The sequence below is a fragment of the Sphaeramia orbicularis genome, unplaced genomic scaffold (genome assembly GCF_902148855.1).
Source record: "Sphaeramia orbicularis unplaced genomic scaffold, fSphaOr1.1, whole genome shotgun sequence".
Lineage (NCBI taxonomy): Eukaryota > Metazoa > Chordata > Actinopteri > Kurtiformes > Apogonidae > Sphaeramia > Sphaeramia orbicularis.
Window position 1 is genome coordinate 78,168 of NW_021941617.1, and position 26,701 is coordinate 104,868.

Consider the following 26,701-nt stretch of genomic DNA (forward strand, 5'->3'; position numbering starts at 1 on the left):
AAAACTTGTAGGGGGCACTGTAGTGCAAAATTTCAGTTTCTTTTGACAAATAGGTGTAGGCCTGGGAGACAGATGTCTGAGTCAAATTTGAGCCAAATTGGTGCTCGTATCTCCGAACTGATGTCATTTTTTTAAATGTACACTTGTAGGGGGCGCTATAGTGCGAAATTTCAATTTTTTTTAAAAAATGGGTGTAGGCCCGGGAGATGGACGTCTGAGTCAAATTTGAGCCAAATCGGTGTTTGTATGTCTGAGCTGAAGCAATTTTTGTAATGGTAAATTCGCGCAGAAACTTTGCAAAGTTTGCGACGTCGTCACACAAAAACGGTGACACCAATCCAAAAAATAACTTTTGATGCCCCACTTCTCTAGATACTGATTCTGATGAATGGGCGTAGGCCTGGGAGATTGACAATTGACTCAAATTTGAGACAAATCAGTGTTCGTATGTCCAAACTAGAGAAATTGTTGTATAAGTAAATCTGTAGGGGGCGCTATGCAGCTAAAATTAAATTTCTTCCATTGAATGGGTGTAGGCCTGCGAGATTGACAACTGATTCAAATTTGAGCCAAATCGGTGTTCGTATATCTGAAGTGAAGTAATTTTCGTGAAAGTAAATTTGTAGGGGGCGCTATGGCACCAAATTTCAAATTTTTCTGATAAATGGGTGTAGGCCTGGGAGATAGACATCTGAGTCAAATTTGAGCCAAATCGGTGTTCGTATGTCCGAACTGAAGCAATTTTAATAAAAAAATATTAAAAATTTTTGTAGGGGGCGCTATAGTGCAAAATTTCAGTTTCTTTTGATAAATAGGTGTAGGCCTGGGAGACAGATGTCTGAGTCAAATTTCAGCCAAATCGGTGTTCGTATGTCCGAACTGATGTCATTTTTGTAAATGTACATTTGTAGGGGGCGCTATTGTGCGAAATTTCAATTTCTTTTAAAAAATGGGTGTAGGCCTGGGAGATGGACGTATGAGTCAAATTTCAGCAAAATCGGTGTTTGTATGTCTGAGCTGAAGCAATTTTTGTGATGGTAAATTTTTGAAAAAACTTTGCAAAGTTTGCAACCTCGTCGCACAAAAACGGTGACACCGATTCAAAAAATTCGGCTAACTTTTGATGCCCCACTTCTCTAGATACTGTACACCAATTTTGAGCTCATTTGGCCAAACGGCTTAGTAGGAGATAGTTAAAATACGACGTCAGCGAAAACGCTGACTCAGCATTTTGGAAATTTCAATCCAATATGGCCGACTAAGGGTGGGTTTAGGGGCGTGGCCATAATAATATTTTTTGTTTGTCTCCTCATGATGAATCTGTGTACCGATTTTCGTGGCTCTATGACAAACTTTATGTTGGACGTGCTCCCATTGGCACAATGCATTTCCACTTTTCAAGGGGGCGCTGCAGCAACATTTCTTTACCGACATCTACGAAACCTATATGTAAATTCAATTTCTCGCACTACTGAATTTTCGGCAAAATTTGGTGAGTTTTCATAAATGTTCAGGGGGTCAAAATTGAGCTCAAAGAGCAGGAGAAGAAAAATAAATAAAAAAATAACTAAAGAAAAATAAATAAAGAAAAATAATAAGAATCTGAGCAAGATCAATATAGCCATTTCTATGGCAACCACGTATTTGGCCTTATGTCAAAGCTCTCGAGGTCCCCCAAATGTCTGTGGGGTCAGATGTCACGTGTCGTGCACTTACACCCACATGACTGACCCCGAGTGGGCGTGTCCCATTGACTCCCATTCATTCTGAGCAGGTGTAAATATGCAACTTGTGCACATGTCATGTACATCTTCGGAAAGGTCTCAGTGCCGTGAATGTGAATATGTGTGAGAGTGGCGACAGTGGCGAAAGGCGACCGTGTCACTGGCGATTTCGTCCCCATGCGCCCACTGCAGACTCAATAGGCCCTGCGCCGGCTTTACTCAGCTTGGGCCTACTTAAAGCCGCAAGCGGCATCTAAAGGCCCTCGCCACGGGCACGTCCAGTAGAAGTATGTCTATCGTTCAGCAGGTGGCACTCTAGCACCAAATTTCAATGTCTTCTGATGAATGGGTGTAGGCCTGGGAGATTGACAACTGATTCAAATTTGAGGCAAATCTTTGTTTGTATGTCCGAACTAAAGAAAGTTTTGGATAAGTAAATCTGTAGGGGGCGCTATGCAGCTAAAAATAAATTTCTACCATTGAATGGGTGTAGGTTTGCGAGATGTACCACTGAGTCAAATTTGAGCTAAATCAGTGTTCGTATGTCTGAATTGATGCAATTTTCGTGACGGTAAATTTGTTGGGGGGCACTACTGAGCGAAGTTGCAATTTCTTTTGATAAATAGGTGTAGGCTTGGGAGACTGACAACTCATTCAAATTTGAGCCAAATTGGTATTCGTATGTCTAACGTGAAGTAATTTTCGTAAAGGTAAAATTGTAGGGGGCGCTATGGCACCGAATTTCAAATATTTCTGATAAATGGGTGTAGGCCTGGGAGATAGACGTCTGAGTCAAATTTGAGCCAAATCGGTGTTCGTATGTCCGAACTGAAGAAATTTTAAGAAAAAAATATTAAAAATTTTTGTAGGGGGCGCTGTAGTGCAAAATTTCAGTTTCTTTTGACAAATACGTGTAGGCCGGGGAGACAGATGTCTGAGTCAAATTTGAGCCAAATTGGTGCTCGTATGTCCGAACTGATTTCATTTTTGTAAATGTACATTTGTAGGGGGCGCTATAGTGCGAAATTTCAATTTCTTTTAATAAATGGGTGTAGGCCTTGGAGATAGATGTCTGAGTCAAAATTCAGCCAAATCGGTGTTCGTATGTCTGAGCTGAAGCAATTTTTGTAATGGTAAATTCACAAAGAAACTTTACAACGGTGACACCTATCCAAAAAAATCGGCTAACTTTTGATGCCCCACTTCTCTAGATACTGTACACCGATTTTGAGCTCATTTGGCCAAACGGCCAAGGAGGAGATAGTTAAAATACGACGTCAGCAAAAATGCTGACTCAGCATTTTGGAAATTTCAATCCAATATGGCCAACAAAGGGTTGGTTTTGGGGCGTGGCCATAATAATATTTTTTGTTTGTCTCCTCATGATGAATCTGTGTACCGATTTTCGTGGCTCTATAACAAACTTTACGTTGGACATGCTCCCATTGGCATAATGCATTTCCACTTTTCAAGGGGGCGCTGTGGTAAGATTTCTTCACCGACATCTACAAAACCTATATGTAAATTCAATTTCTCGCACTTCTGAATTTTAGGCAAAATTTGGTGAGTTTTCGTAAGTGTTCAGGGGGTCAAATTTGAACTCAAAGAGCAGGAGAAGAAAAATAAATTAAAATAAATAAATAAATAAGTAAAGAAAAATAATAAGAATCTGAGCAAGAACAATATAGCCGTTTCTATGGCAACCACATATCTGGCCTTATGTTAAAGCTCTCGAGCTCCCCCACATGTCTGTGGGGTCAGATGTCACGTGTCGTGCACTTACACCCACATGACTGACCCCGAGTGGGCGTGTCCCATTGACTCCCATTCATTCTGAGCAGGTGTAAATATGCGACTTGTGCACATGTCATGTACATCGTTGGAAAGGTCTCAGTGCCGTGAATGTGAATGTGTGTGAGAGTGGCGACAGTAGCGAAAGGCGACCGCGTCACTGGCGATTTTCTCCCCATGCGCCCACTGCAGACTCAATAGGCCCTGCGCCGGCTTTACTCGGCTCGGGCCTAAAAAAAGAAAAAATAATCATCAATAAGAACAAAATAAGCCACAAACTGAATAAAATTTAAGAAATATGTTGAAATAATTATTGTAAAATACAGTCCTTCATCTTTTCATGGTCGTCAGATATGACCATATTTGGACATTCAGAGGCTCCGTAGTTACTGTGGAAACACCGTCATCTTCTACAACATTGATTCACCACTCAAACCCATGGAGTTGGATCAATGACAGTGGATGAAATGAACAAAAATGAAGAAACAAAACATACAGAGAAATAATAAAGTGAAAAAATAAAATAAGCAAAAAAAATGAACAAAAACAGCCAAAGTAATGAATAAAAGGAATAAAAATAAACAATAAATTAAAATTAAAGGATAATATTCAAATAAATGTTGATAAATCACACATATCATTAATATTTCAACAGTTCACCTGGTTAGATTATTTAGAACATTCATTATTTGAGAATCTGGTCTTTTTTTTTTTTTTTTTTTTTATCAGGGGTGACCGTCAGTCCTACCAGATGTTCCTTTTTTTTTTTTTTTTTTTACTTTATTTTTATTGTTTTAGTAATAGCCTTTTTACAGGATGCTCATAGTATTTTAAACAAATATCTATAATTTTTTCTTACATTATTACCAATAATACATTTGAAATACATCACCAAACATGTTTTAGGGATTGCATAACCTAATATCTTAACAATTGTTGAATATACATTATCCCAAAATGGTACAAGTTTAGGACAAAACCAAAAGACATGAGCATGATTTACACTGATATCTGCACATTCTGTCCAACAAGGTTGAACTATGGACACATACTTAACTGTAAGTTCAGCTGTTATGAAAAATCCAATTCTACAGGGTGTCCCAAAAAAATGTGTACACACTTTAAATAATTGTAAAGTAGGTGTTTATTAAAATTCATTTCATTTTCTAAATGTAACAGAATTTCCAAACATCCTTTTATTGTTTTGTCTGTTTGTCCTGCTCTCAAACTGACATCTGTTCTGGTCCAGACTCTGATGACAACCACAGCCAATGGAGTCACACACAACCACAGCCAATGGAATCACACACAACCACAGCCAATGGAATCACACACAACCACAGCCAATGGAATCACACACAACCACAGCCGATGGAATATCACACAACCACAGCCAATGGAATAATAATAATAATGGATTGGATTTATATAGCGCCTTTCTAGACACCCAAAGCGCTTTACATTATTGACCCATTATTCATTCACGCTCACATTCTCCCTCTGGTGGTGGTAAACTACATCTGTAGCAGAAGCGTGGCTGCCATTTTGCGCCTACGGCCCCTCCGACCACCACCGAACATTCATACACCAGTGTGAGTGGCACTGGAGGCAAGGAGGGTGAAGTGTCTTGCCCAAGGACACAACGGACTGACTAGGACGGAGCGGGATTCGAACCGCCAACCCTTCGGTTATTGGACAACCCACTCCACCAACTGAGCCATGGCCGCCCCCGGAATCACACACAACCACAGCCAATGGAATCACACACACAGCCGATGGAATCACACACACAGCCGATGGAATCACACACAACCACAGCCAATGGAATCACACACACAGCCGATGGAATCACACACAACCACAGCCGATGGAATCACGCACAACCACAGCCGATGGAATCACACACATCTCCAAACAGTTCCGTGGTGTTTGCGTTCATTCACGTTCAGTGGCTGCCCTCAGTTCAGTTCTGTTGCAGGTCTCATAGCGCAGACTTTGTCTTTTAGGGATCCACGTAAAAAACAGTCTAGTGGCGTGAGGTCTGGGGAACGTGGAGGGGATTCAACCAAACCACCTGATAGTCCAGTTCACCAGACCTCACAACAATAAAATGTTTGTGTAGCAGGGTTCATTCAGTCACCATCGTACAAGTGTGAAGGCAGCGGACTGGACTGTAGTACTCGCAGCTTTGAATGCCTTTAAGCAGATGAGCAGAGGCATGGATTAGTGACACAACTGTTGATACGGCTCCCAGCACGCAGGAGGTACATGGTTATAAAAGGCTTATTATATTATAATAATATATACACTAATGTGCTATTAATAAAAGGTATGTATAATAATCATGCACAAGTGTATAATTAATATATAACAGCAACTACTATAATATAACTTTATATGATTTAACATTTATCCAAAAATAAAATAAAACATGTACAAAACAATGTTAGTATACTTAATTTTCAAGCAATAAAATCCATATAGAAGCAATAAAATCAGCATTAAAGGTGCAGTGCTGTTTTATATATGATTTCATAAATAAAAGAAAAGAATGTGCAGACAAACCTTTAAACCAGGGATTAAAATTCTCCGTCACCACGACGGATTTCCGTCAAATGGAAAATATTGAAGTAACTTCCCCACGTGTTTCGTGGAGTCCAGTCGGCACCGCGATCCTGTCCTGGGTCTGCAGGTGTTTAACACAGGCACAGGGGGCTGATAGGTTTAACAATGATTATAATAAGATTACTTCTTTATTTTTATGTCAGGAGGACAGATTGATGACTATTTATGTATGGAAGGAAACGCTGCTCATTCTGTGCCTCAGAAACGCATGGACAAGTTCAGTTTTACCGAAGTTCAGCCTCCAGACGCTAACTTTAGTTTAGTGCTAACAAGTAGCTTTCATTATGAAAGAACCACAGCGAAAAGGGAAGAAGACAACTGATCTACATGGACCTTCATGTTTGGGTTCATAGCTGATCTCCTCTTGCCGGTATATGACTAGTGTGTGTGTGTTTGTGTGTATGTGCCCTTCCCGTGCGTGCGGCTGTGCGCGCCGCGGCCTTACGCGGTTACGCGCCCGACTGTATAAGTGCTTTATTTTGACCTGTTCAGCATCTTATTTCTATCTGTGTGGTACAGTACGAAGATAAAACTGAATGAATGAGTAACAGCCTTGGTATTTGCAAAGCCACTGTATTTTAAATACCCTCAGAGAGGATCTGGAACGGAATAGAAGTTCTGTTTCAGCTGACGTAATTTCTTCCAATCAAAAGAGAACATGATATTGGTGGGAGGGGGTTGTGGACGCAGGTTTGACGACGTACAGATTATTTTGGCTAGCATATACGACATCATGGACACGTTTGTAGAGGAAGGAGCTGAAGTGATAACTATTGAGAGATGCATGAAAAATAGATGGAGGTGGGCGTGGCTTGATGAGAAGGGAGACGATAGAACTCCAATTAGATCATGGTGCAAAAAAATGAAGCAGCCTCACTCATTTTTTGCAGTAAGGTTTTCCTCTAGTTATTATTTTCACTTGCTTCAAAGGTTTTCATCCCCTTTAAAATTAACCACAGAGCACCAAAATTGACCTGAAGCTTTAAAAATGTTCTGGGGGAGGACCCCCAGACCCCCCACCAATACCACTCATGACATTTTTTCTATCCATGTTACTAATCTTCTACACTTGTACACTCTCCCATTCAGTGTGTTTTACAGTATTGCCAAATTTGACTATATAAACTTGTACGCTATAGTAAATATTGTATTGCATCATTTTTAATAGTGGCCAATGATTTTGACCAGAAGAAAATTTTCAGTCAGATGAAAAATTTTTGCTTTAATCCCTGCTTTAAACAGATCAGCGGAGGCATGGATTAGTGACACAACTGTGATATGGCTCCCTATACCAGCAAAATGGGGGGAAACAGAAACAAACACAACCCTTAATACGATTACATTACCATATTTTTACTTGTTATAAGTTTATTTTCATATTTTTAACTCTCATTTAGAGCTATCTTAACTGTAAAAACAGCTCGCTTAGCTTATAGGGCGATCAAGTTGAACTGTGACTGACCAGCACACAGGCTGACCAGCTCCAACTGAGGAGAGAGAGAGAGAGAGAGAGAGAGAGACAGGAGACAGAGAGAGAGAGAGAGAGAGAGACAGACAGGAGACAGAGAGAGAGAAACAGAGACGGAGAGAAACAGAGAGAGAGAAAAAAAACAGAGAGAGAGAGAAACAGAGAGACAGAGAGCGACAGAGAGAAAAACAGAGAGAGAAACAGAGAGAGAGAGAAATAGAGAGAGAGGGAGAGACAGAGAGAAAACAGAGAGACAGAGAGAAACAGACAGAGAGAGAGAGAGACAGAGAGAGAGCTGTGCACATGGAGGAGGAGGTGTGTCTCACTAATTACTACCCCCGAGCAACAAGTGACAAGTGGAACCCAACAACTGATGGTTTGATAATATATTACAGAAAAATAAAACATGTCATACTGAACTGTTTGGAGAATGTTAAAAAAAATAATATCACCTTGCTACATTTGGAAATTCTATTACATTTGGAAACTTAAATAAATTTTAATAAACACCTACTTTACAGTTATTTAAAGTGTGTATAAATTTTTTTTTTGGGACACCCTGTATTTTTCCATCAATGTTCCCTCCATGTTCTGGCAGAAGTATTTGACTGTTGAGTTCTCCACATATTGATTGGTTCCTCCACTGACACACACATTGCTAGTTCTTCTTCCACCCAGTCGTTCTTAACCTAAGACAACTGTAAAGGTACTGCATTATATTCTTTATTAATTTCATTCCAGAGACGTATGGATTTGTAGCTTTGACTTAGGCTAGGTCAGGGTTTGCTTCCAAACGAACGAGCAAACTGCACCGTCAAATGTCAGCAGGGATTTGAAGATGGCGGGTATGAAGGGAAGCAGATCATCAGCGATCGCCTGGAGGAGTGAGCAGGCGTTTGAGGATTTAATCTGGATATAGCAGGGAGACGTTAAGACAGTCACCACGGCCGCAGGAGCTGGGATTGAATTTGGCCATTAGACGGCCCCAGTATAGGTGACCAAATCCATGGGAGTGGCGGGAGGTGAACAGACGGACAGGAAGGAGACCATAAAGAATAGATGGAAGAAGGATAAAAGCCCAGAACCGGATTTTCAAGTGTGAAAACTGATGTAGGAAAGAAGGAGAGGTGAAAACAACAGCCAACAGATATTCATTTAAGCAGAACAGAGATTAGAAATATTATTAGAACAAAAAAACCCATCCATCTGTACAAAAAGGTTTGTTTTAGTTCAGATAGACAGAGCTATGCAACCAGGCAGACGACCAGACGTAATTTTATAACTACCCAAATAAAGAACAAACCAAGGTTATTATCGTTAACGAAAACTAACGAAATGACCAAAACTAGAATTGTAAAAACATTTTCGTTAACTGAAATAAATAAAAACTTTAATTAAAAGAAAAAAAAAAACATAACTAACTGAAACTGTATTGTGTGTTTACAAAACTAACTAAAACAGATAAAAATTATGGATAAAATTCCCTCAGTTTTCATCTTTGTCAATGTTGGATTGATGTTAAATGGATTTCTTTGTCTCTCTCAGTTTTCTGTGCTGTCTCCATACGACACTTTTTGCTCCATCACTTGTGTTCACTTGTGGTTTCCAGTCGTCTTCTGGTCCCCACTCTACCTGGAAACATGGAGACTAAAGCAGCAGAGTCCTGTCTGGGATTGATTTGAATAGGAGCACAGAGAAGAAGAGAAAAGAGACCACTGAACTACAACTGAACTACAACTGAACTACAACTAAACTACAACTGAACTACAACTGAACTACAACTAAGCATTTACAAAAAAATGAAAACTAATAAAAACTATCAAACCTGCTCTAAAAACGAATTAAAATGAACTGAGTTAGAGAAAAAAAGTCCAAACTAAATAAAACTAAACTACAATGAAAAATCCAAAACTATTGAACCTTGGTCTGGAGAAGACATTTAGTCTGACTTTGTGTGTGTTGTGAACATATTTGCATGTATTCTGTATCAGGGGTCCCACATGTCCTGGAAAACCTGGAAAACGATCGACCAGTTTTCCAGTCATGGAAAACATATGGAAAATGAGGAAAAGGTCAAATGTCTTGGAAACAGTTGCTTGGAAAATTCTGTCTCCTCCCCCTGCCTCGTGACCTTATGAGCTTAAACTGAGATGAAACAAAGGAAATGGTTTATCAGTGATTTATTGAAAATAAATGTTTTTCGAGAAAGTAAGAAAGAAGAGACAATAGAGTTGGGAGTTGTCCAGTTGAACACTGTAACTCCAGTTTGTCAGACTAATGAAGTGCTCCGCTGTCATCTGTTGGTGTGTTTGTATTATTCTATCATACATTTGTCCTAATTATTTTTCATAGATAAATTAAATCCATAGACTACATATCAAACGTCTGAGTGATAAACATAAAAACAATCTGAGTAAATGCAAGTAACAACTGTAGAAAAGAAAATCACTCAGAGAGCGCAGGCCTCCACCAAGGCAGATCAGCCCCCCCCCCCCCCCAAAATAAACCAAGCATTCTACCATTTTGCAAACCTGCAAATAGTTTTGTAGGTAGTCAAGGACCTCAGAGACCCCGTCGGTCACAGACTGACTTGGTTTTTGTAAAGACGTTTTTGTGTTGGGTTCCTCAGGTTCAAAGACACCATTGTCAATGCCAAATACGGCGGTCACACCGAGGCGGTGCGCCGGCTGCTGGGTCAGCTGCCCATCAGCGCCCAGTCCTACAGCAGCAGCCCCTACCTGGACCTGTCCTTATTCAGCTACGATGACAAGTGGGTGTCAGTGATGGAGAGGCCCAAGACGTGTGGAGACCACCCCATCAGGTAGGGACCCAACACCCCCCCAGACATGTCCGCTGTGATTGACAGCTGCTCACTTGGACTTTCTGAACTTCTCTTTGTTGAATGAAACATGTTTTTTTCCTGACACACTTTAGTTGGGGTTCAGAGGGTACACTTAACACATTATTATGTCATGAAATGGACTCGTTAGGTCGCTGGTACATAAAACCCGCTCAGGGTTTACAGATTAAAATGGATCAAAACAAACATTTCCACTGAAACTTAACTCCTTACTGCCTAAATAGAGCATTGTAAAGAGGAGTTGATAATATTATTTATCTTGTTTTTTTTTTGTTGTTGTTGTGTTTTGGTTTTTCTTTCTCTTTTTGGGGGTTTAATAGGTTTGTAGGTTTCTTGTGTAATTTTTGCTACCTACCTACCTACCTACCTACACACACACTATTTTTTCCAGAAGTATTCCCTCCCCTGCTTTGACTCTCATACGAATGTCAGGTCCATCCCATTCCTAGTCTATGGGTTCAGTCTGACGTGGCTCCACCCTTTGCAGCTCTAACAGCTTCAACTCTTCTGGGAAGGCTGTCCACAAGGTTTAGGAGTGTGTTCATGGGAATTTTGGACCATTCTTCCAGAAGCGCATTTGTGAGGTCCCACACTGATGTTGGACAGAAGGCCTGGCTCTCAGTCTGCGCTCTAATTCATCCAAAGGTGTTCTGTGGGGTTGAGGTCAGGACTGTGTGCAGGCCAGTCCAGTTCATCCACACCAGACTCTGTCCTCCATGTCCAAATGGACCTTGCTTTGTGCACTGGTGCACAGTCATGTTGGAAGAGGAAGGGGCCGGCTCCAAACTGTCCCACAAAGTTGGGAGCATGGAATTGTCCAAAATGTCTTGGTGTGCTGAAGCATTCCCAGTTCCTTTCACTGGAACTAAGGGGCCCAGCCCAGCTCCTGAAAACAACCCCACGCCATAATCCCCCCTCCACCAAACTTTACACTCGGCACAATGCGCTCCCACAAGTATCGTTCTCCTGGAGACCGCCAAACCCAGACCCGTCCATCAGATCGCCAGATGGAGAAGCGCAATTGGTCAGTCCAGAGAAGGCTCCTCCCCTGCTCTACAGTCCAGTGGCAGCGTGCTTTACACCACTGCATCCACCGCTGTGCATTGCACTTACTGATGTATGGCTTGGATGCGGCCGCTCGGCCACGGAAACCCATTCCATGAAGCTCTGTGCGCACTGTTCTGGAGCTAATCTGAAGGACACATGAAGTTTGGAGGTCTGTACCATTGACTCTGCAGAAAGTCGTCCACCTCTTCACACTTTGCGCCTCAGCATCCGCTGACCCCGCTCTGTCAGTTTCCGTGGCCTACCACTGCGTGGCTGAGTCGCTGTCGTTCCCAAACACTTCCACTTTCTTATAATCCATCTGACAGTTGACTGTGGAATATTTAGGAGCCAGGAAATGTCACCACTGGATTTGTTTCACAGGTGGCATCCTATCACAGTTCCACGCTGGAATTCACTGAGCTCCTGAGAGAGACCCATTCTGTCCCAAATGTTTGTAAAAGCAGTCTGCATGCCAAGGGCTGGATTTAATACACCTGTGGACATGGAAGGGACTGGAACAGCTGAGTCTGATTATTTGGATGGGGGAGACAGTACTTTTGGCAATATAGTCTGTCTGTCTGTCTGTCTGTCTGTCTGTCTGGTATCTGTGTGGTTTCATATGTATAAGTCCATATTTATGTAAATGTATAGTTAAAAAAAAAAACATCTCCACTGAAGCTTAACTCCTTACTGCCTACATTTATTTACTTATTTGAATATTTTTGTTGTTACAGTGACAAAGATGCTAAATTATTTTTTTAAACGTTTTTTTTGGGGTGCTTTTAAGAAACTGGGTTTATTTCAGTATCTGACACTGTTCCATCTTTTTAGACCCAATAATAAAAGGTAAATGTAGACATATTTACCCCAGGATGGACCTAATGATGACCTCAGATAAATACAGAGAAAAATTATCCTCTTGCTCTAATCCATCCCATAGTTAATGAAATTATAATCAAATATTGGGTCCAAAATAGGACCCAAATATGGACATTAAATCTGCCTAGGTGTCAGTGCATTAGATGTGTAAATGTGTGTAAATGCTCTTCTATAGACTGTAAATACAGACACTGTGTTCAATGTGTGGATCCTAGTGGTTTTTCTAATCCAGACATTTGGGTTTGGCAGCAATCTGAGTCTCATTCCAGGTTTGGGGTGGAACCCATCGCGTCCACTGGTGTTACATACAGATATTGAACATTTAAACACAAATAAATCACAAATGATTTTACAACAGCGGTAATTTTTGTAAAAACACTCTGCCTTGAATATTTACTTTGATTCCCAAAATGCACCCGTGAGAGAATAAAGAGATATTAGAAAAAAAATAGTAGAATGTAATTTTTGTGTCATTTTTTACCATGTTACATGCAGATTTTTGTATTAAATATAATGTAAAATAATATAAAAATGGGTTTTTATTTGAAAATTAGTTTCTCTTTTCTCTCAGTAAGTATTTATTTTTTAAGTAGACTCACAGTTCTTCCAAACCTGCTTCAAAACATTTGTCTACATCTGGTTTGAATGTTTAGCCCCTCTGTCCTGTTTTTAGGATCAGTTTCACAGAAGAACCCTTTTTCATTCTTTATTTATTTGGAGAAGCAAATCAAAACCTCCCTTTCAGGTACAATTCAATGCCCACACTTCAAATGTGAACAAAAGAGTGAGTATCTAGTCCAAGTGTTTAAGTAGAATATAGAACAAATATAATTAAAGCCGCAAGCGGCATTGAAAGGCCCTCGCCACGGGCACGTCCAGTACAAGTATGTCCATTGTTCAGCAGGTGGTGCTCTAGCACCAAATTTCAATGTCTTCTGATGAATGGGTGTAGACCTGTGAGATTGACAACTGATTCAAATTTGAAGCAAATCTTTGTTTCTATGGCCAAACTAAAGACGTTTTTGTATAAGTAAATCTGTAGGGGGTGCTATGCAGCCAAAATTCAATTTCTTCCATTGAATGGGTGTTGGCCTGTGAGATGTACCACTGAGTCAAATTTGAGCCAAATCGGTGTTCGTATATCCAAACTGATGCAATTTTCATAAAGGTAAATTTGTAGGGGGCACTATTGTGTGAATTTTCAATGTCTTCTGACAAATGGGTGTAGGCCTGGGAGATTGGCAACTGATTCAAATTTGAGGCAAATAGGTGATCATATGTCCAAACTAAATCAATTTTAGTAAAATAAATTTGTAGAGGGTGCTATGGAGCCAAATCTCAAATTTTTCAGATGAATAGGTGTAGGCCTGGGAGATAGACAACTGATTCAAATTTGAGCCAAATCGGTGTTTGTATGTCTGAGCTGAAACAATTTTTGTAAAGGTAACTTTGCAGGTTGCGCAATTGTGCGAAATTTCAATTTCTTTTAATAAATGGGTGTAGGCTTGGGAGATAGACCTCTGATTCAAATTTGAGACAAAAAGATGTTCGTACGTCCGAGCTGAAGCAATTTTTGTAATGGAAAATTTTCGGAAAAACTTTGCAAATTTTATGACCTTGTACCAAAAAAACGGTGACACCGATCCCAAAAATTCGACTAACTTTTGATGCCTCACTTCTCTAGATACTGTACACCGATTTTCAGCTCATTTAGCCAAACACCCAAGGAGGAGATAGTTAAAATACGACGTCAGCGAAAATGCTGACTCAGCATTTTGGAAAATTCAATCCAATATGGCCGACTTTCTGTTGGTTTAGGGGCATGGCCATAATAATATTTTTTGTTTGTCTCCTCATGATGAATCTGTGTACCGATTTTCGTGGCTCTACGACAAACTTTATGTTGGACGTGCTCCCATTGGCATAATGCATTTCCACTTTTCAAGGGGGCACTGCTGCAACATTTCTTTACCGACATCTACAAAACCTATATGTAAATTCAATTTCTCGCACTTCTGAATTTTGGGCAAAATTTGGTGAGTTTTCGTAAATGTTCAGGGGGTCAAAATTGAGCTCAAAGCGCAGGAGAAAGAAAAATAAGACAAAAAAAAATAAAAATAAAAATTGAAGCCGCAAGCGGCATCTAAAGGCCCTCGCCACGGGCATGTCCAGTAGAAGTATGTCCATCGTTCAGCAGGTGGCACTCTAGTACCAAATTTCAATGTCTTCTGATGAATGGGTGTAGGCCTGGGAGATCGACAACTGATTCAAATTTGAGGCAAATCTTTGTTTGTATGTCCGAACTAAAGAAAGTTTTGGATAAGTAAATCTGTAGGGGGCGCTATGCAGCTAAAATAAATTTCTACCATTGAATGGGTGTAGGTTTGCGAGATGTACCACTGAGTGAAATTTGAGCTAAATCAGTGTTCGTATGTCCGAATTAATACAATTTTCGTGAAGGTAAATTATTAGGGGGCGCTAATGAGCGAAGTGGCAATTTCTTTTGATAAATGGGTGTAGGCCTGGGAGACTGAACACTGATTCAAATTTGAGCCAAATTGGTATTCGTATGTCTAACGTGAAGTAATTTTCGTAAAGGTAAAATTGTAGGGGGCGCTATGGCACCGAATTTCAAATATTTCTGATAAATGGGTGTAGGCCTGGGAGATAGACGTCTGAGTCAAATTTGAGCAAAATCGGTGTTTGTATGTACGAACTGAAGAAATTTTGAGAAAAAAATATTAAAATTTTTGTAGGGGGCGCTGTAGTGCAAAATTTTCAGTTTCTTTTGACAATAGGTGTAGACCGGGGAGACAGATGTCTGAGTCAAATGTGAGCCAAATTGGTGTTCGTATCTCCAAACTGATGTCATTTTTTTAAATGTACATTTGTAGGGGGCGCTATAGTGCGAAATTTCAATTTTTTTATAAAATGGGTGTAGGCCTGGGAGATGGACGTCTGAGTCAAATTTGAGCCAAATCGGTGTTTGTATGTCTGAGCTGAAGCAATTTTTGTAATGGTAAATTCGCGCAGAAACTTTGCAAAGTTTGCGACGTCGTCACACAAAAACGGTGACACCAATCCAAAAAATAACTTTTGATGCCCCACTTCTCTAGATACTGATTCTGATGAATGGGCGTAGGCCTGGGAGATTGACAATTGATTCAAATTGAGACAAATCAGTGTTCGTATGTCCAAACTAGAGAAACTGTTGTATAAGTAAATCTGTAGGGGGCGCTATGCAGCTAAAATTAAATTTCTTCCGTTGAATGGGTGTAGGCCTGCGAGATGTACCACTGAGTCAAATTTGAGCCAAATCGGTGTTCATATGTCTGAATTAATGCAATTTTCGTGAAGGTAAATTTGTAGGGGGCGCTACTGAGCGACATGGCAATTTCTTCTGATAAATGGGTTTAGGCCTGGGAGATAGACAACTGATTCAAATTTGAGCCAAATTGGTGTTCGTATATCTGAAGTGAAGTAATTTTCGTAAAGGTAAATTTGTAGGGGGCGCTTTGGCACCAAATTTCAAATTTTTCTGATAAATGGGTGTAGGCCTGAGAGATAGACATCTGAGTCAAATTTGAGCAAAATCGGTGTTCGTATGTCTGAACTGAAGCAATTTTAATAAAAAAATATAAAAATTTTTTGTAGGGGGCGCTGTAGTGCAAAATTTCAGTTTCTGTTGATAAATAGGTGTAGGCCTGGGAGACAGATGTCTGAGTCAAATTTCAGCCAAATCAGTGTTCGTATGTCCGAACTGATGTCATTTTTGTAAATGTACATTTGTAGGGGGCACTATAGTGCAAAACTTCAATTTCTTTTAATAAATGGGTGTAGGCCTGGGAGATGGACGTCTGAGTCAAATGTCAGCCAAATCGGTGTTTGTATGTCTGAGCTGAAGCAATTTTTGTGATGGTAAATTTTCGAAAAAACTTCGCAAAGTTTGCAACCTCGTCGCACAAAAACGGTGACACCGATTCCAAAAATTCGGCTAACTTTTGATGCCCCCCTTGTGTAGATACTGTACACCGATTTTGAGCTCATTTGGCCAAACGGCTTAGTAGGAGATAGTTAAAATACGTCAGCGAAAACGCTGACTCAGCATTTTGGAAATTTCAATCCAATATGGCCGACTAAGGGTGGGTTTAGGGGCGTGGCCATAATAATATTTTTTGTTTGTCTCCTCATGATGAATCTGTGTACTGATTTTCGTGGCTCAATGACAAACTTTATGTTGGACGTGCTCCCATTGGCGCAATGCATTTCCACTTTTCAAGGGGCGCTGCAGCAACATTTCTTTACCGACATCTACGAAACCTATATGTAAATTCAATTTCTCGCACTCCTGAATTTTCGGCAAAATTTGGTGAGTTTTCATAAATGTCAGGGGGTCAAATTGAGCTCAAAGAGCAGGAGAAGAAAAATAAATAAAAAAAATAAATAAATAAATAAAAATAATAAGAATCTGAGCAAGAACAATATAGCCGTTTCTATGGCAACCACGTATTTGGCCTTATGTCAAAGCTCTCGAGGTCCCCCACATGTCTATGGGGTCAGATGTCACGTGTCGTGCACTTACACCCACATGACTGACCCGAGTGGGCGTGTCCCATTGACTCCATTCATTCTGAGCAGGTGTAAATATGCGATTTGTGCACGTCATGTACATCTTCGGAAAGGTGTCAGTGCCGTGAATGTGAATATGTGTGAGAGTGGCGACAGTGGCGAAAGGCGACCGCGTCACTGGCGATTTCGTCCCCATGCGCCCACTGCAGACTCAATAGGCCCTGCGCCGGCTTTACTCGGCTCGGGCCTAAAAATAAATAAATGAATAAAAATAATAATAATCTGAGCAAGAACAATATAGCCGTTTCCGTGGTAACCACGTATTTGACTTTATTTGAAAGCTCTTGAGGTCCCCCACATGTGTGTGGGGTCAGATGTCACGTGTGGTGCACTCAGACACACGTGACTGACCCCCACTTGGCATGTCCCATTGACTCCCATTCATTCAGAGCAGGTGTAAATATGCGATTTGTGCACATGTCATGTACATCGTCGGAAAGGTCTCAGTGCCGTGAATGTGAATATGTGTGAGAGTGGCGACAGTGGCGAAAGGCGACTGCGTCACTGGCGATTTCGTCCCCATGCGCCCAATGCAGACTCAATAGGCCCTGCGCCGGCTTACTCGGCTCGGGCCTAAAATAATAAGAATTTGAGCAAGAACAGTATAGCCGTTTCCGTGGCAACCACGTATTTGGCCTTATGTGAAAGCTCTCGAGGTCCCCCACATGTCTGTGGGGTCAGATGTCACGTGTCGTGCACTTTACACCCATGTGACTGACCCCGAGTGGGCGTGTCCTATTGACTCCCATTCATCTGAGCAGGTGTAAATATGCGATTTGTGCACATGTCATATACATCTTCGGAAAGGTCTCAGTGCTGTGAATGTGAATATGTGTGAGAGTGGTGACAGTGGCGAAAGGCGACCGCGCCACTGGCGATTTTGTCCCCATGCGCCCACTGCAGACTCAATAGGCCCTGCGCCGGCTTTACTCGGCTCGGGCCTAAAAAAAAAAAAAAAAATTAAAAGTTTTTGTAGGGGGCGCTGTGGTGCAGAATTTCAGTTTCTTTTGACAAATAGGTGTAGGCCTGGGAAACAGATGTCTGAGTCAAATTTGAGCCAAATCGGTGTTCATATGTCCGAACTGATGTCATTTTTGTAAATGTACATTTGTAGGGGGCGCTATAGTGCGAAATTTCAATTTCTTTTAATAAATGGGTGTAGGCCTGGGCGATGGACGTCTGAGTCAAATTTCAGCCAAATCGGTGTTTGTATGTCTGAGCTGAAGCAATTTTTGTGATGGTAAATTTTCAAAAAAACTTCGCAAAGTTTGCAACCTCGTCGCACAAAAACGGTGACACCGATTCAAAAATTCGGCTAACTTTTGATGCCCCACTTCTCTAGATACTGTACACCGATTTTGAGCTCATTTGGCCAAACGCCTTAGTAGGAGATAGTTAAAATACAACGTCAGCGAAAACGCTGACTCAGCATTTTGGAAATTTTAATCCAATATGGCCGACTAAGGGTGGATTTAGGGGCGTGGCCATAATAATATTTTTTGTTTGTCTCCTCATGATGAATCTGTCTACCAGTTTTCATGGCTCTACGACGAAATTTATGTTGGACGCGCTCCCATTGGCGCAATGCATTTCCACTTTTCAAGGGGGCGCTGCCGCATCATTTCTTTACCAACATCTACGAAACCTATATGTAAATTCAATTTCTCGCACTTCTGAATTTTCGGCAAAATTGGTGAGTTTTCGTAAATATTCAGGGGGTCAAATTTGAGCTCAAAGAGCAGGAGAAGAAAAATAAAGAAAAATAAGAAAAATTAAAGCCGCAAGTGGCATTTAAAGGCCCTCGGCAAGGGCACGTCCAGTGGAAGTATGCCCATCGTTCAGCAGGTGGCGCTCTAGCACCAAATTTCAGTTTCTTCTGATGAATGGGTGTAGACCTGGGAGATCGACAACTGATTCAAATTTGAGGCAAATCTTTGTATGTCCGAACTAAAGAAAGTTTTGTATAAGCAAATCTGTAGGGGGCGCTATGCAGCTAAAAATAAATTTCTACCATTGAATGGGTGTAGGTTTGCGAGATGTACCACTGAGTCAAATTTGAGCTAAATCAGTGTTCATATGTCCGAATTGATGCAATTTTCGTGAAGGTAAATTTGTAGGGGGCGCTACTGAGCGAAGTGACAATTTCTTTTGATAAATGGGTGTAGGCCTGGGAGACTGACAACTGATTCAAATTTGAGCCAAATTGGTATTCGTATGTCTAACGTGAAGTAATGTTCATAAAGGTAAAATTGTAGGGGGCGCTATGGCACCGAATTTCAAATATTTCTGATAAATGGGTGTAGGCCTGGGAGATAGACGTCTGAGTCAAATTTGAGCCAAATCGGTGTTCGTATGTCCGAACTGAAGAAATTTTAATAAAAAAATATTAAAAATTTTTGTAGGGGGGCGCTGTAGTGCAAAATTTCAGTTTCTTTTGACAAATAGGTGTAGGCCTGGGAGACAGATGTCTGAGTCAAATTTGAGCCAAATGGTGCTCGTATGTCCGAACTGATTTCATTTTTGTAAATGTACATTTGTAGGGGGCGCTATAGTGCAAAATTTCAATTTCTTTTAATAAATGGGTGTAGGACTTGGAGATAGAAGTCTGAGTCCAATTTCAGCCAAATCGGTGTTCGTATGTCTGAGCTGAAGCAATTTTTGTATGGTAAATTCACAAAGAAACTTTGCAAAGTTTGCGACGTCGTAACACAAAAACGGTGACACCTATCCAAAAAAATCGGCTAACTTTTGATGCCACACTTCTCTAGATACTGTACACCAATTTTGAGCTCATTTGGCCAACGGCCCAAGGAGGAGATAGTTAAATACGACATCAGCGAAAACGCTGACTCAGCATTTTGGAAATTCAATCCAATATGGCCGACTAAGGGTTGGTTTTGGGGCGTGGCCATTATAATATTTTTTGTTTGTCTCCTCATGATGAATCTATGTTCGATTTTTCGTGGCTCTACAACAAAACTTTACGTTGGACGTGCTCCATTGGCGTAATGCATTTCCATTTTTCAAGGGGGCGCTGCGGCAACATTTCTTACCGACCATCTACGAAACCTATATGTAAATTCAATTTCTCGCACTTCTGAATTTTGGGCAAAATTTGATGAGTTTTCGTAAATGTTCCGGGGGTCAAATTTTAGCTCAAAGCGCAGGAGAAGAAAAATAAGAAAAATAATAAGAATCTGAGCAAGAACAATATAGCCGTTTCTATGGCAACCACATATTTTGCCTTATGTGAAAGCTCTCGAGCTCCCCCACATGTCTGTGGGGTCAGATGTCACGTGTCGTGCACTTACACCAACGTGACTGACCCCGAGTGGGCGTGTCCCATTGCCTCCCATTCATTCTGAGCAGGTGTAAATATGCGATTTGTGCACATGTCATGTACATCGTCGGAAAGGTCTCAGTGCCGTGAATGTGAATATGTGTGTGAGAGTGGCGACAGTGGCGAAAAGGCGACCAGCGTCACTGGCGATTTCGTCCCCATGCGCCCACTGCAGACTCAATAGGCCCTGCGCCGGCTTTACTCGGCTCGGGCCTAATAATAATCTTAGCAAGAACAATATAGCCGTTTCTATGGCAACACATATTTTGCCTTATGTGAAAGCTCTCGAGCTCCCCCACATGTCTGTGGGGTCAGATGTCACGTGTCGTGCACTTACACCCACGTGACTGACCCCGAGTGGGTGTGTCCCATTGACTCCCATTCATTCTGAGCAGGTGTAAATATGCGATTTGTGCACATGTCATGTACATCGTCGGAAAGGTCTCAGTGCCGTGAATGTGAATATGTGTGAGTGGCGACAGTGGCGAAAGGCGACCAGCATCACTGGCGATTTCGTCCCCATGCGCCCACTGCAGACTCAATAGGCCCTGCGCCGGCTTTACTCGGCTCAGGCCTAACAAGTGGGCGGGAAGAGTGGGCTTGATCCACTTTTTCATCAACAAGATCAACACATTTTATTTAAATAAATGTGCATCATAGTTTTACATCTTTTGAACACATCAGAACACACGTGAAATATTAGTTAGTTTCAAATAATTTTAAATGAAAATATCAAAAGCTACTGTGTTACAGATGGACAAAAAATTAACATTTATTTAAATGTGTACAATGTGTTATTAACATGTTTAAGCTAATTTGTTTATGCTAGCAGTCGGAGATGGGTTGCTATATCTTTTGCAGGCTATGCTAAGTTTATGTAAATCATTGGTTGTGTTTAGGTATAATATGCCAGCCTTTGAATTAACCTTTACTCATTTACAATGTGATTTACAATGTGATTAGCTCCATAGACACGCTAACAATTAGCATTTACAGATTAACTTAAGATTTACAACATCTTTTTATCCCGCAACAAAGGTTCACATCAGAGATATTTGATACTATTCATTCTGACAACTGAACAGAAAATACTCACAGGCAAACGTTTTTGGGGCCATACAAACAGAGTGAAAGAAACGTGTCTGTTAGTTCCTTCTTATGTCCGAACTGACTCCGGGAACAGCGAAAGGAAAAAACATCTTAGTGACACTTGTTCCGACCACTAGAGGGCCCCCTTTGGTGCTTTTAACAACCGAACATCACATATTATTGGGCTTATTAGTATTAGTGCTGATTAGTGGGACTAAGATTCCTGTCAATCACTCACAAGCGGAAATAAACGCGTGGACATAAACATGTGTACCAGCAGCGGCCTGTTCCATGGACATTTTCATTTGAAATGTCTTCAGATGGTGGGGGGGAGAAGAACTGACGTGGAATTATTTTTATCACCAGAGTACTTCCAGTCTGAAATATCACTTAGAGGCAATACACGCTGTTGATGCTGCCCCCCCACCCCCACCCCAAAAAATAGCTATGCGATTAATTGCAGAAATCACAAAAATTAATTGCAATTAAAAATTTTAATTGCTGCTCAGCACTAACATATACACACACACACACACACACACACACACACACACAGGGTGGGGAAGCAAAATGTACAATGAACATTTAGTTGTTTTTTCTCAGCAGGCACTACGTCAGTTGTTTTGAACCCAAACATATACTGATGTCATAATCATACCTAACACTATTATCCATACCTTTTCACAAACTTTTGCCCATATGAGTAATCAGGAAAGCAAACGTCAAAGAGTGTGTGATTTGCTGAATGCACTCGTCACACCAAAGGAGATTTCAAAAATAGTTGGAGTGTCCCTAAAGACTGTTTATAATGGAAAGAAGAGAATGACTATGAGCAAAACTATTACCAGAAGTCTGGAAGATACTATTAAAGAAGAATGGGAGAAGTTGTCACCCCAATATTTGAGGAACACTTGTGCAAGTTTCAGGAAGTGTGTGAAGGCAGTATTGAGAAAGAAGGAGGACACATAGAATAAAAACATTTTCTATTATGGACATTTTCTTGTGGCAAATAAATTCTCATGTCTTTCAATAAACTAATTGGTCATAACTGTCTTTCAATCCCTGCCTCAAAATATTGTACATTTTGCTTCCCCACCCTGTGTGTGTGTGTATGTATATATGTGTGTGTATATATATATATATATATATATATATATTATATATATATATATATATGTATATATATATATGTGTGACTCTAGTTCAACCATGGGTTCTAGATCCTGGACTTTATCATTGTTAGTCCTGAGGGTGGGATGTGAAAAGGGGGTGTGTTTTTCAAATCCATATTCTGACCTCGAGGGGCAGTACCCCCCCCCCCCCCCCCACCACCACCACCGATAGTTGTGTCTTCACACGTACACACATTCACTCACTTCAGTCCCTAAATGTTGGTATTAATATATTGATTGTCATTTCAATTTTAGAGAATGATTTACTGAACAGTTTTTCTGTCAGTGCTTATAAAATCTAGACGAACATGTTTTCCCTAAAGTCAGCTGAGCCCAGGATCAGAACCAGCACTTCTAGAACCTGGGGTTCCACACGGGGGGTCAACCAGCTACTGCTGGATATTTAACCACATTTGATAGTCCACTGGAAGTCTATCTGACTGCTTTCTTTCTTTTCTTTTCTTTTTTACTCCATGCTTCTTACCCCCTCCATGTTCTGTGTTTAAACTAAACCACTGAAGCAGATTCCTACTGATGTGAACCCCTGTGCACTTACATGACAATAAACAGGATTCTGATTCCGTTTCCTGCTTCTGTTCAACTCTTCAGGTTTTATGCTCGTGACTCGGGGCTGCTGAAGTTTAAGATCCAGGCGGGTCTACTGGGTCGACCCGTCAACCACGCCGTCCGCCGCCTGGTGGCCTTCACCTTCCACCCCTTCGAACCCTTCGCCATCTCTGTCCAACGCACCAACGCTGAATATGTGGTCAACTTCCACATGAGACACGTATGTGCGTGAGTGTGAATGTGTGTGCACAGACACGCACACACACACACAGATACACACACACACACAGATACACACACACAGATACGCACACACACACACACAGATACGCACACAAACACACACACACACACAGAGATACGCACACACACACACAGATACGCACACAACACACACACACACAGAGATAACGCACACACACACAGATACACACACAGATACGCACACAAACACACACCCACACACACACAGATGTACACACACACACACACGGACAAACACACAGACATGCACACACGCAGACACGCATACACACGCACACACACACGCACATGCACACACGCACACACACAGACACGCACACACACATACACACAAACACACAGACATGCACACACACGTACACACACAGACATGCACACACACACACACACACACACACACAGACACACACACACCACACACCTTTGGCCTCACACTTGGACCAAACTGCAGGAGCATCTGAGGGGGGGGGGGGTTCTTCAGTTAACAGCCAACAAACATGTTCCATCAGGAGGAACTGAACACTTCAACCAGTTTGTCCTGCGGTCCGCCCTCTTCTCCTCCACAGACTCGGTACCTCCTTCTCCACCTCCTTCATTCTCCTCCTAATGGAACCCACTGTTCCTCTTCTCCTCCTCTGAACTCGGCGCCTCCTTCTCCACCTCCTTCATTCTCCTCCTTTTTTTTTCCGTTCTCCTCCTAATGGAACCCACTGTTCCTCTTCTCCTACTCTGAACTCGGCGCCTCCTTCTCCACCTCCTTCATTCTCCTCCTTTTTTTTTTTCGTTCTCCTCCTAATGGAACCCACTGTTCCTCTTCTCCTTCTCTGAACTCGGCGCTCCTTCTCCACCTCCTTCATTTCTCCTCCTTTTTTTTTTTCGGTTCTCCTCCTAATGGAACCCCACTGTTCCTCTTCTCCTCCACAGACTCGGTACCTCCTTCTCCACCTCCTTCATTCTCCTCCTTTTTTTTTTCGTTCTCCTCCTAATGGAACCCACTGTTCCTCTTCTCCTCCTCTGAACTCGGCGCCTCCTTCTCCACCTCCTTCATTCTCCTCCTTTTTTTTTTCGTTCTCCTCCTAATGGAACCCACTGTTCCTCTTCTCCTCCTCTGAACTCGGCGCCTCCTTCTCCACCTCCTTCATTCTCCTCCTTTTTTTTTTTTTGTTCTCCTCCTAATGGAACCCACTGTTCCTCTTCTCCTCCTCTGAACTCGGCGCCTCCTTCTCCACCTCCTTCATTCTCCTCCTTTTTTTTTCGTTCTCCTCCTAATGTAACCCACTGTTCCTCTTCTCCTCCTCTGAACTCGGTGCCTCCTTCTCTCCCTCCTTCATTCTCCTCCTTTTTTTTTTCGTTCTCCTCCTAATGGAACCCACTGTTCCTCTTCCATCATACTGTGCTCACTCCACCCCCCCCTCGGTGAGAAGGCAGTCATTCTGCCTTTTTCTTTGCTCTGCACCACTTCTCCTCCTCTTTCCCCTTCCTCGGCAGAACAAAGACGGAGCTGTGGGGAGGAGAGGCTGGAAGAAGTGTAAATGGAGATGTAGACAGAGTGATTGATGTGGCAGGGGGGTGGGAGCTGGAGGTAGACCACCTCTGACAACCAACCAAAGGGTCTTTCTTTCTTTTTCCTGCTGAACACTGAACGCTGCTTCTGCCGTTGTTTCCCAGACCAGCTATCCACCAAACTTCCTTTGTGTCACATGGATGGAGGAAGAGGTCATTTTGTATCATAAAGTTTTACACTTCAAAAATGTTTGTATATATTTAAGCCATAAAATTTGTATACGTTTTTTCTCATGGTTGTAATTTTTATTGGCTTTACTTCATATAAGACTTAAATACAAAGCAGAGACTGTGTGCATTAGTGAAAAACTACAAGAAATTAGAAGTGTATGTAATGGTTTTGGTTTAGATTTATTATATACACATTAAAAAATCTACAGAAAAATACAAGATGTACGGACGATATTGCATTCACATAAAAAAATAATTCGGCTGTTTTTGCGAATGAACGACATAATTATCTTGTTAATTCAGAAAAACAGAGCCAATTTTATTTTTTTGTGTGAATGCAATACGCTTCCGTAAAGATGTGATTTGTTCAGGAATATAAAGAAAAAAAAGGCTAAAACATTTCCAGAGTTTATGCAAATGGCATTTTTCAGGAAAAAAAAAATCTTTTTTTTTTTTTTTAATTAACCTTTATTTAAAACCTTTAAAAAAGATGAGTTGAGATTAAGTCAAGTCATAATATAATATGTTCAGTTTGTATATACTATATTCTATGTATAACAGATGTGTTATATGTATATGTTTCATTTCATTAGTTGTGGAATCTTAAATTAATGAATAATTATATCACTATATCAGTAATTAAGAAGAAAAAGGCAGAAATTCAGTGAATCCAGCTTCTTAGAAGCAATGACAAATCACAGGCTTCGGGAAATTTTTTTCCACTTGTTTCTACACTTGAGAAAAAACTCCCCACATAAATACAATGAAATGAGCCTTAGTTGGAACATTGTGCATATGTGTGAAAAAACCACAAGTCCAAGCTGCGTTTCATCTGATTCTTTCTCCCCTTCGTACCTACTCAGGCTGGACCACCGCTGCAGATCTTAATGACACTGGGGACTTAAATAAACCTTGGATGATGTGAGAATAAGTTTTGCGGCGCGTACAGGAAGCGATCAGACTGCGAGTGCGACAGTAATGTTCAATCTCACCGTTTCCTGCCCAGTAATAATGTTGCTATTCCTCTGTGGCGTCCATCTGTGCTTCAGGTTCCTGCTCCAGACATCTGCTTCAGCTCATATGTGCGATTTAAAATATGAAACGCATGCTGTAAACAATCTAAGAAATAGCAAATGATTAACCCCCCCCCCAACCCAAATGCAAACTAGAGATGTAATGATTACCTGTATAACAATAAACTGCGGTAAATTGCAGACGGTTAGTATTACCGTTTAAATTCTAATTCTCATGATAACCGTGTTTGATTACCGCACTTTTAGGGGAAAAAAACCCTCTGTACAGATCTGCTTTAATGTCAAATGTTTGAGTATAGTTTAATTTATTACCATTTTAATATTCTATACCTAATATTGGAACCAATATTCACTTTGAAAGTCTGTGAAAGATTTGTTCAGCATCTGTGTTATTATGCAATAAATTATATACATTTTCAAATCAGATTTTATATATTTTTGTGTGTTTTTTGTCCTTTTGTTTTTTTATAGTAGGTTA

The 26,701-nt window shown here is 41.0% G+C and overlaps 1 protein-coding gene across 1 annotated transcript in view; it reads left to right on the forward strand.

Annotated features, from left to right (window-relative positions):
- The window catches only part of det1 (DET1 partner of COP1 E3 ubiquitin ligase), a 52,006-nt gene extending 25,640 nt beyond the window's left edge, over positions 1 to 26,366 (forward strand). The window contains exons 9-11 of the mRNA XM_030130298.1: positions 10,238 to 10,429; positions 23,234 to 23,411; positions 26,053 to 26,366. Of these exons, the coding sequence (XP_029986158.1) occupies positions 10,238 to 10,429; positions 23,234 to 23,411; positions 26,053 to 26,094 (412 nt within the window). The 3' untranslated portion in view covers positions 26,095 to 26,366. The remainder of the gene's footprint in view (positions 1 to 10,237; positions 10,430 to 23,233; positions 23,412 to 26,052) is intronic.
- The last annotated feature ends 335 nt before the right edge of the window (positions 26,367 to 26,701 follow it).